Below are 11,489 nucleotides of genomic sequence, written 5' to 3'. Positions count from 1 at the left end.
AATAACACCTAGTCATAGAAATCAGTCTCTTTGGTTTGTTTTGTATTATGTTGTACATCATTAAAGATCAAAATACAAAGGATATACAGTCTTGAGGAATCTAAAGTAATTTGCTAACTGTTTTGATCCTTCAGAGAGAACTACTAATAAAAATCTAAAAGGTAAAAAAAAGAAAAAAAAGAAATGCAAATTGAAGTACACTGAAATATCATTTCTTACCTATGTTGACAAAAATCCATTTTGACAATATACTCTGGTATATTGTGGAGACATGAATAGAAGTTAGATTTCTCAGAATATACCATGTTTGATAGATTTTACTTTGGAACCATATAAATATTTTACATAATTATAATTATATAATTACATAATTGTACGTTAAATTAAACTTTTTAAAGCAACTCCTAAAAATCAAAAGCAAAATGTGTTGTTGAGTTGGTGGCATACCCTCACAGGAAGGAATTATTCCAAATCATTTTTAAACCTTGTTAATTTGATTGTAGATCCCTATCAGTATATATCCTAAGGGGAAAAGTGGCCCCCCCAAATCTTAAACGGTATCCACTAATTTATGTTGGTGGTAGTATTAATATTAGTATTCTGTGCCGATTGATATATTAAGGTTTGAAGAAAATACACAGTTATACTGGTATCATTAAGAACCAGGGTTTTTGGTGAGGAAGAAAGGAGACACAGATAAAGTTCAGTAAAAATCCTCTACTCTGAATTTAAAGTATTAGTATGGGCTTATGATATATTTTAATCTTCAAAAACTATATATTTCCTCACTGAAAAGCCCTAGAGCTCAAGATCAGTAAACACCACTACTACCAGATGGTTTTCTACAATAACAAAATTTTATGTTATTTTTGAGCTTCTGTGCAATCAAGTGTGTGGGCCTTAAGGTCACTGAGCTGCTCAGAGGATCTACTCACTTGTTCTCCTTGTGTCTTAAATATCTGAACTTGCCAGAAACCTGACCACCAGTAAGTGACCACCAATGTACATACCAATTTTTCCTTCTCTTCTTGGGCTTTTTCCTTAGTTTCATTCAATTGCTGTTTCAGTTTTTCAATCTGTAGAAAATGGAAATACAGAGGAAGGTAAAGAAATTACTCTGCATCCTAACTTAATTAAGTAGCCTAGTTTTCACATGATATTAAAACCAGTAGGGTTGGAGACATGGAGTAAGGTGGGAAGAAGAGAATAGAGGACATAATCCACACTGTTAACTTGCTATTGCCAGCTTCCAAAACTTGGCTATCATCACAATTGTCTGGGTAACATGTGTGTGTGTGTGTGTGTGGTAAAAAAACACAACATTAAATTTACCATCTTAACCATTTTTAAGTATATATTCACATTGTTGTGCAGCAGATCTCTGGAAATTTTTCATCTTGCAAAACAGAAACTCTATGTTCATGAGACACTAATTCCTTCTCTTCCCTCCCCTTAGCCTTTCTGCATTGTTTCTATGATTTTGACTACTTCAGATATGCCCACTGAAGAAAAACCACACAACCTGAAAGTTGTGAATTAAGTTTTATTCTAGGATTATACTGAGGGCTATAGCCTGGGAAACAGCCTCTCAGAGAGCTCTGAGGAACTGCTCAGAAGAGGTAAGAGAGGAGCCAGGATATATAGGAGTTTCTTGCTGGAAAAAAACATGTAGTCAGATATCAAAAGATTACTACTAATCACAAGGAATGGGCATTTCAAGTTAATGATTTTAGTGCTTTTGTATGTAAGGGAAGATGCAACATCTGGGCTTGTAATTATTCCTTACATATGCATCTTAACTATCTAGGGTCAGTATCCAAAGCACAGAAGGCTTCCTGTTTTTCTCCATCCTGAATTCCCCTCAGGACGCACCATGGGGGGAGGCAGGTGGTGGGTAGGGGTAGGGGCTGCAATGGCTGATGGCTTGATCCTTATAGAACCAGAATAGTGGGCAACGTTCATTGTTTACTGGAATGTCAGGCAACATTCCCTGTCCACATACACTTCATATGAGTGGAATCATACAGTATTTGTCCTTTTGTAACTGGCTTATTTCACCTAGCATAATGGCCTTGAGGTTCGTCTATGTTGTAGCATATGACAAGATTTCCTTCTTTTTTTTAAACCTGCATAATATTCCATTGTATGTATATAACACATTTTATTCACTCATCCATCAACAGACATTTGGGTTGTTTCCACATCTTGACTACATGAATGTGAATAATGTTTATGTGAATAATGTTTATATGAATAATGTTTCAAAAACATGGGTGTGCAATTGTCTCTTCAAGATCCTGCTTTAAATTCTCTTGGAAAGGTACCCCAAAGTGAGATTGTTGGATCATATGATAATTCTATTTTTAATTTTTTGAGGAACATCTGTACTGTTTTCCATAATGGTTACACCATTTCACACTCCCACCAACCGTGCACAAGGATTCCAATTTATCTACATCCTCAGCAACACTTGCTATTTTGTTTTTCTGTTTTCTGTTTTGGTTTTTTGGCCCTGAGGCACGTGGGATCTTAGCTCCCCGACCAGGGATTGAACCCGCACCCCCTGCATTGGAAGGTGAAGTCTTAACCACTGGATCGCCAGGGAAGTCCCTTGTTTTTCTGATAGTAGCCATCTTAATGGGTGTGAAGTGATGACGTGGAGTTTTGATTTGCACTTCTTTTAAATGAGCAATTTTTTAAAGGAAAGTTTCAAGAACAGTACAAAGAATTCTCATATACTCTCCACCCAATTTTGCCACATTTGCTTTCCCTCTATGATAGGTCTATCTAAATATACGTATATATGATACAGATGTTTGAAACTGTTTTTTCTGGAGCATGTGAAAATAAGTCTAGGACATCATACTCCTGTACCCCTAAATATTTCAGTATGTATTTTCTAAGAAAAAGGACAATCTCTTAGAAGCACAGTACAATGATCAAAACTGGGAAATTTAACATTGATAAAATACTATTATTTAATCTGTAGTCCATGTTCAAATTTTGCCATCAATTGTCCCAATGGTGTCCTTTTATTGTAACTTTTCTTTTCCTGGTCCAGGATGTAATCCCTGATTATGATTACACTTAGTTGTCATATATCCTAGTCTCTTTAATCTGGGGCAGTTTCTCAGTTTTTGTCTTTTATGATATCAAAGTTTTTGAAAAATACTGGCCAGGGTTGGAGTTGTCTGATGTTTCTTCATGAGAAGATTCAGGTTATGCCCTTTTGGTAGGCATACACTGCCTAAGTGATGATGTATCCTTGTCACTGCATCACATCATGAGGTGACTGACGTTAATTTTAATCAGCTGGTTAAGATTGTGTCTGCCAGGTTTCTCCACTTAAAAGGTACTATTTTTCCTTTTGTAATTGTTAAGTATTTGGGGGGAAGATATTTTGAGACTATGCAAATATCCTTCTGCTCATCAAAATTTCACCCACTAGTTTTAGCATCCACTGTTTTTCTTGACTGAATCAATTATTACTCTGAAGCCAAATGGTGACTTTTCCAATTCCACCATTCCATGGAAATTTAATAATTTACTGCATTCCACCATAAGGAAAAGCTTTCTATTCTCCCTTATTTATTTATTTAAATTTATTTATTTATTTATTTATTTATTTATTTATTTATTTATTTATTTATTTATGGCCGTGTTGGGTCTTCGTTGCTGCGAGCAGGCTTTCTCTAGTTGTGGTGAGCGGGGGCTGCTCTTCATTGCAGTGCACGGCCTTCTCATTGCAGTGGCTTCTCTTGTTGCAGAGCACAGGCTCTAGGTGCACGGGCTCAGTAGTTGTGGCACACGGGATTAGTTGCTCCGTGGCATGTGGGGTCTTCCCAGACCAGGGCTTGAAACTGTGTCCCCTGCATTGGCAGGAAGATTCCTAACCACTGCGCCACCAGGGAAGTCCCTCTCCCTTATTTATTAATATATGTGTTTATCTATTAGTTGTATGCACTCATGGACTCATTTTATTCAGTTATAATTTATTACTGTCATTATTTATTTTGAATGTTCCAGATTTGGTCAATGGGAGTCCCTTCAAGCTACCCACCGTGTCCTCTAATTTTTTTTTACTGACTTCCTGTCACAAGATAGTCCAAATTCACTTTTTAGTTCAAATTCATTTTTTACTCTCCCTGCTCCAGTCTTAGAATCAATCATTTCTCCAAGGATGCTGGTATGTTTTGGTAGGAAATCTGAGTAGCTTTTTAAACTAAAAATTCCTTGACGTGGTTATAGAATCAGAAGATACAGAAGTGAAATACTGTTGTAAATCATCTTAGAATAGTTTAAGGAAACCCTGAAAATGTTTAAAAATAAATTGAGACAGTCCTCAGTCATGTAGGACAGGTATAAAATATAATTAGATTTATTTTGTGTTGATTGAACAAAGCCTTAAATTCCAAAACCCATAAGTGAAATCTCCTAATTTTGTCCAAGATATAATAGTTTTCAAAACACACTTCACTTCTACTATTTCTATAATTAACATGAAGTAAGACTATAAACAGTTTAAATAAAGTTTAAGCAAATAACGCATTTCTAGGATATAGTAGAATGAGTAACAAAACTCGAAGAGAGCTAATCGACCAGGGTATATTGCATCTGTTTTACTTCTTCCTCCCAAAGTAGTTTCTTTGGTTTTAATGGGTATCTATGACTGTGAGAAAATTATGTATTTGCTACAGCCAGATGCTGGTCTTTCATACATGGAGGCAGATGAAAATCAGGAAATACCAGTGATACCGATAAATGCAGACCAATATCAATTAGCTAATGCAGACCACAAAGCTTCCATATAATGAATTTTGAAAATTATTTGCATGGCTGGCCTAAAGGCTTACTTTAGAATAATACTTTATAGCAGACAATTTTAATAATGCATACTATTCAAAGAGTAATTTTAAAAATGGAAGTCGCCTAGGAAAGAGGGTTAAAAAAAAGTAACGTACACGGGCTTCCCTGGTGGTGCAGTGGTTGAGAGTCCGCCTGCCGATGCAGGGGACACGGGTTCGTGCACCGGTCCGGGAAGATCCCACATGCCACGGAGCGGCTGGGCCCGTGAGCCATGGCCGCTGGGCCTGTGCGTCCGGAGCCCGTGCTCCGCAACGGGAGAGGCCACAACAGTGAGAGGCCCGCGTACCGCCAAAAAAAAAAAAAAAAAAAAAAAAAAGTAACGTACAAAAAAATTACACTTTATTTAATAAGACACACAAAATCCACACAAATGTTCAGTTGTCCGATTTCTCTGATATGCTTCGAATATCATCTTGATCTTAGTTTTGATTTCTATTAACTTTTTCAAAGCATCAGTGCAATCACAGGCCATTCATTCACGCATGCAAAAATGTTTTAATGAGTGCCTACTATGTGCCAGGCCCATACAAGGTGCTGGAGATACAGCACTCAATGACAATTTAAAAAGGCCCCCAATTCTTTACTTCTGTGAGGTTTCATTCTAATTAGGAAAAGAGAAAATAAATACATAAGTAACATGCATATAGTATGACAGAAGGTAATAAATATTACAAAGAAAATAAAATAAGGGAGATGGTTTTAATTTTAAACAGGGTAGTGAGCAAGGGTCTCCCTGAAAATATGGCATTTGAAAAAAATTATGGAATGATTCATGAATTTGCATGTCATCCTTATGCAGAAGAAATGCTCTGCATCACTCCAATATGTATACTGAAGCAAACACATAAAAACAATAAAAAATGGGTTAAGGAACATATAAAAGATGCTCAAGCGACTAGTAATCAGGAAAATTCAAATTAAATGACATACCAATTTACACATAAAATTGAGCAAAAATTGGGCTTCCCTGGTGGCGCAGTGGTTGAGAGTCCTCCTGCCGATGCAGGGGACACGGGTTCGTGCCCCGGTCCGGGAAGATCCCACATGCCACGGAGCAGCTGGGCCCATGAGCCATGGCCACTGAGCCTGCGCGTCCAGAGCCTGTGCTCCGCAACGGGAGAGGCCACAACAGTGAGAGGCCTGAGTACCGGAAAAAAAAAAAATTGAGCAAAAATTACTAAGTATAATATCAAGTGTTTTGGGCTTCCCTGGTGGCACAGTGGTTAAGAATCTGCCTGCCAACGCAGGGGACATGGGTTCGAGCCCTGGTCTGGGAAGATCCCACATGCCGCGGGGCAACTAAGCCCGTGCACCACAACTACTGAGCCTGTGCTAGAGACCGCGAGCCACAACTACTGAGCCCACGTGCCACAACTACTGAAGCCCGTGCGCCTAGAGCCCGTGCTCAGCAACAAGAGAAGCCACTGCAATGAGAAGCCCGTGCACCACAACAAAGAGTAGCCCCTGCTCGCCACAACTAGAGAAAGCCCACGTGCAGTGACAAAGACCCAATGGAGCCAAAAATAAATAAAATAAAATAAATTAATTTAAAAATATATATATCAAGTGTTCACAAAAATGTGGATAAATGGGAGCTCACTTTAATACATTGCTTGTGAAAGTATAAATTGGTATAACCTCTTTGGAGTTCAACTTAAACCCTTGTGAAGTTGAAATTATGCATACCTCATAATATAGTAATTTAACTCCTAAGTGTCTACTCTAGAGAAACTCTCACACATGGGCACAAGCAGACATACACAAGAATGTTTACTGAAGGTCTATTTGTAATAATGAAAAAATGGAGTCTAACTGACCCATAGGGTGGTATGAACAAATAAATTTTGGTTTATTTATTTATTTGATGGAATATTATAAAGCAGTTAATAATGAATGAAAAAATAAAGCATGCTCATTATCAGCTTCTTAAAAATGACCTGAATCATGTGATTTTTGTAAATATACCACAAAACATGTTTTATAAAAAAGATAAGTTACGGGCTTCCCTGGTGGTGCAGTGGTTGAGAGTCCGCCTGCCGATGCAGAGGACGCGGGTTCATGCCCCGGTTCGGGAGGATCCCACGTGCCGCGGAGCGGCTGGGCCCGTGAGCCATGGCCACTGAGCCTGCGCGTCCGGAGCCTGTGCTCCGCAGCGGGAGAGGCCACAGCGGTGAGAGGCCCGCGTACCGCAAAAAAAAAAAAAACATAGGTTGCAAAAGATATGTACAATATGACACTACTAATATAAATTTTAAAACAAGACTATAATATGTATTATTTGTGGATGTATAATACATAAATAGTAAAAATACAAAAACATACATGGGAATGAAGCATGGTGTAAATTTCCTTGGGTGTCCATTGGACTCATAGAGGCAGATGGGAAAGAGAAGAATTTAAGTCACACCTAAGTTCCACCCACTAGCTGTGAGACTTCAGGCAAGTTACCTGTCCTGAGAGTCAATTTCTTTCTCTGTAAAATGGGAAAGACAATTTGTAGCTACAGGGGGTTATTAAAAGGACTAAATGACATAGCAGAGGTAAAGTACTTCGTATAGTGCCTGGCACAAACAGGGGCCCCAAAATGTTAGCTCCCTTCCCTTTTTTTCCCAGATCTAAAATGATAGCTCTACCCCCAACAATTCAACAAAATTCAATAAGATAAATTCAAGATTCAACAGGCCAAAAAGAAGAGATTCAACTTGCTGGGTTCATAACCATGTGATCACAGATTACTGGTGAATTGCTTTACAGATCATTAATTACTTAGGTAGTGATCAGTACCATAAAATATATATATAGGTCATATATCATGCTCTTGTTTTAAAAATAAAGTTGATCATAATGTTCCCTTAGGGTCATCAATCTTTGTTTCAGGCAAGAAAACATGGGACAAGGCTGAAAATAAGAAAGAGCTAATTCTGACAGTAAAGCCATTCTGAAATAACATGTTGCTTCAAGGAGAGATGAAGTCAATTGAAGTGTCTTAACTATGTGATGAGATTTCAAGGAATTAAAATCCTTGAAATATATAACACACCAGTATAACCACAGAGGTATTTACTAAGGCTCAGGAGGGTTTCTACCTACCTACCAGATTATCTTTCTCCTGATCCTGTTTCTTCAGGTAGTTCAATACAGACATTGTGTCTTTCTCCATTCTATACTGTTGTTTCTTTAATTCTTCATTACATTTTGCCAGTCTCCGGGAAGTATCACGATACTCAATCCTAGAGAGTTCTGCGACTTCCAGCCTGGCCTCCCAAAGGGAGGCATTGGCCTTGGCTCTCTCCATGGCAGATTCCTCAGCTTTTCTCATCTTCCTGCACAGAAAGAGGACATTGACAGCATATAACTATTTCTCTACTACATTAGTATTACACCTTTCTCTTTATTGTTATTTGTTTTGCTTGGCATTTGCCTAGCACATATGAGCAAATACTGTTGGATAAATGAGTTAATAAGAAATATATATGGTCTATCAGCCTCAGTGTTTCTCATTATTGATACGTGCACTGCAGCTGCATGGTCAAAAACAGAACACATATGCTAGTGAGTTCCAGGAATGTGATAAGCCCTTGGCACTTCTAAAAAGTGCTAGACTAACTACACAGTTATACTTTTTTTTTTTTTTTTTTTCCTTTTTGCGGTATGCGGGCCTCTCACTGCTGTGGCCTCTCCCGCTGCGGAGCACAGGCTCCGGACGCGCAGGCCCAGCGGCCATGGCTCACGGGCCCAGCCGCTCCGCGGCATGTGGGATCTTCCCGGACCTGGGCACGAACCCGTGTCCCCTGCATCGGCAGGCGGACTCCCAACCACTGCGCCACCAGGGAGGCCCCAGTTATACTTTTTAAAAAATCACACTGTAGGGGCTTCCCTGGTGGCGCAGTGGTTGAGAGTCCGCCTGCCGATGCAGGGGACACGGGTTCGTGCCCCGGTCCGGGAGGATCCCACACGCCGCGGAGCGGCTGGGCCCGTGAGCCATGGCCGCTGGGCCTGCGCGTCCAGAGCCTGTGCTCCGCAACGGGAGAGGCCACAACAGTGAGAGGCCCGCGTACCACACACACACACACACACACAAATCACACTGTAGAAGAATACTTATATAATACATTGGAGGAAAATGTTACAAATAAATTTGTATATTGGGCTATCATTTTATAAAGAAGAAAAAGAATATTCCAAAACGATAGTAGTGGTTATCTTTGGATGATGGGACTACAAGTGGTTTTGTTTTCTGTTTGAGTTTCCATGTTTCCTAAGCTTTCTGTATGGAGCATGCATTACTCTCTTAAACAAGTTACTTTATAAACTTTGCAAGGATTTCCTTGTGGTCCCATATATAGTGTTGTTGGACAACGTGTATGACTCCAGTGTGTCTAGGAACCACTAGGGTCATTCAATAGGTTTAGTGGCAATCTAGCAGCAACTCCAAGCCTGCAAAGCTTTAGTGCTAGGACAATACTATCCACTTCAGAAATTCTGATCAGTTTGCGGAAACATGAATAATTACCTGAATTGGTCAAATCCTTTATGTTTTCCTTTGAACCACAAGGAATCCTTGAAAAAGCCCAAGGAACTACTTCAATCACCCAGAGACCCTTTGGATGTCCACGATCATCTCAACCACAACCGCTGAGATCGATCAGGCTACAGGCAAAAAATAATGAACCCAGGGCACCAGAGCATAGTTCTTGTGCGGGGGGGAGGGGGAGATCCAAGTTGAAGCATACACAAGCAGACACCTTAATTTGTTTATTTAACAAATATTAAGCATCTGCTATGATCCAGGCTCTCTTCTAGGTGCTGGAGATACCGTGAATAATGCTTAGTGCCTATTCTAGAGAAGCTTAAAGCCTTGAGCAGGGCTTCCCAACTACGATTATTCTGAGCTACACGATTCTTTGTTTAGAGTGGGGCTGGGGGTTGTCCTGTGCAGTGTAAGATATTTAACAGCATCCTTTGTCTCTTATCCACTAGAGGTCCCCAGATGTGACAACCAAAAATGTCTCCAGATATTAACAAACGTCCCCTGGTAGCCAAAAATCACCCCAGGCTGAGAACCACTGGTCTAGAGCAGTGCCGTCCAACAGAACTTTCTGTGATGCTCTGTATCTGGGCTGTCCAATACAGTCACTACTACTAGCCACATGTGCCTACTGAGGACATGCAATGTAGTCAGTACAAATGAGGATCTGAATTTTTAATTTTATTTATTTTTAACTAATTTTAATAACCACACGTGACCGGTGACTACCCTATTGGACAGCACAGGCTTAGAGGATCTTCGATATCCTAAAACATGTTATCCTGACCTTCACTTCTAGGGTCAGAACTAACCCTTCCTCCTCATTCTCAATTCTTTTTCCCTCCACTGGCACTTAACTTCATTCGGTCCTATGTTACTTCTGTTCTTTGGGAACTTATCTGCCTCCTCCTCCTCGTTCGTTAGCGCATTACACATAGGCAGGGACTAAGTTACTTCAGGGTCCCAAGCCTCACACTCTTGTCTTAGTTGAAGTAGTATGGTTTGGCGTGCATTTGGGTAATATCTGAACAATGGGGCTGTCCTTCTCAGAAGCGGGGAGAGAGGAGGGTCCAGGAGGGGAGGCGAGAGGGCGCCAGTTGCCCCGCCCCTGAGAATCCCGGGAGGGTAGGCCCAGGGAGCAGGGACCCCAGGGTGGCTTCTCCTTACTTCTTCTTGTCTTTGTCTTTGCCTTTGTCTTTGCCTTTACCTTTACCCTTCCCTTTCTTTTCGTCCTTTCCCTTTGATGGCATCTTGGCTTCTCCAGGGGCCCCGCCGCCGTTGGCGCCTCTCTGCGCCGCCCATGCCCGGCTCCGTCTCCAAGGACAACAGGCACAGTGAGCCCGTAACTATCCACGCAGGCCGATTCCGGCGTTCAGAGAGCGCACGCGCCCGTGACGTAGCCACGACACCGCCCCGCGGGGCCCAGTCCACTGGCTGGGCGCAGGGGGCGGGGCGGAGATCGCGCCGAGGGCGGCGGGTGGCCGCCCCGTGGAGGCGCGCGTGAGCGGTGAGTGTGCGAGTGAAGACGTGCCAGAGTCAGCCGGCGGCCGGGGCTGGGAGGGCGGGCTGGGAGGCCGGAGCGGGCCAGCCCCGGGCGGCTGCGCGACGGTGGGGGCGCTCTCCTCTAAGGAGGCTTGGCTTCGCGGCGGGTCCGGCCGGCGCGCCGCGGTCGTCAGAGCGCCGCTCTTGCCGGGTTTGCAGCGTTTCGCGTCTCGCCCGTGCGTCCTCTCCTTCCCTCGCGCTGCAGCCACCGTGGCCGTGGCCGCCTCGCTCTCGTCCCTGCTCCGTCTCTCCCGAAGCTGCCCCCGACTCTTTGGGTTTCCTTCTCCCTCTCCTGGCTTTTAACTCTTGCTAATTCTGTAAGGGATGGCGCAGCCAACGGGCTTTCCAGACCAGACATTTTTTGGTGAGGTAGTTGAGGACTTCTCTGAGGGGGGCTGGGGGTGAGGCGGGCAGAGCCTGCTGGCGTCGGAGAGCCTGGCGGGGAGAGAAGGGCTGCCCCCTGGGTTGGGAGAGGCTCCGGGACCTCGAGGAGAGTCCTTGAAGAGGATATGTGCTGGGGTCAGGCCCTCGGTCCCGTTCTGTACTGTCGTGG

The 11,489-nt window shown here is 42.2% G+C and overlaps 2 protein-coding genes across 18 annotated transcripts in view; one reads left to right on the top strand and one right to left on the bottom strand.

Moving 5' to 3' along the window:
* Positions 1 to 10,740, bottom strand: part of BBOF1 (basal body orientation factor 1) — a gene marked incomplete at its 3' end in the record, with an annotated part of 39,803 nt that extends 29,063 nt beyond the window's left edge. For 7 of the 8 annotated variants that reach the window (XR_014293938.1, XM_082619476.1, XM_082619477.1 and 4 more), the window contains exons 1-3: positions 10,608 to 10,724; positions 7,961 to 8,189; positions 1,011 to 1,076 (exon numbers count right to left, since the gene is read on the bottom strand). Coding sequence is in view for 7 of the 8 variants with exons in the window: in XM_082619476.1 (XP_082475602.1) it covers positions 1,011 to 1,076; positions 7,961 to 8,189; positions 10,608 to 10,696 (384 nt within the window). Of the gene's footprint in view, positions 1 to 1,010; positions 1,077 to 7,960; positions 8,190 to 10,561 lie in introns of all 8 variants that reach the window. The other variant, XM_082619478.1, reaches the window with a different exon arrangement.
* A 73-nt stretch (positions 10,741 to 10,813) lies between these two features.
* Positions 10,814 to 11,489, top strand: part of ENTPD5 (ectonucleoside triphosphate diphosphohydrolase 5 (inactive)) — a 40,436-nt gene continuing 39,760 nt past the window's right edge. For 7 of the 10 annotated variants that reach the window (XM_082619503.1, XM_082619501.1, XM_082619502.1 and 4 more), the window contains exon 1: positions 11,013 to 11,112. The gene's annotated coding sequence lies outside the window, so the exon portion shown is untranslated. The other 3 variants (XM_082619505.1, XM_082619504.1, XM_082619500.1) reach the window with 3 other exon arrangements.

The sequence above is a fragment of the Mesoplodon mirus genome, assembly GCF_964341445.2.
Source record: "Mesoplodon mirus genome assembly, chromosome: 4".
Classification (NCBI taxonomy): Eukaryota; Metazoa; Chordata; class Mammalia; order Artiodactyla; family Ziphiidae; genus Mesoplodon; species Mesoplodon mirus.
Note: the sequence above shows the minus strand (reverse complement) of the source record. Positions and strands in the feature narration are given on the sequence as shown.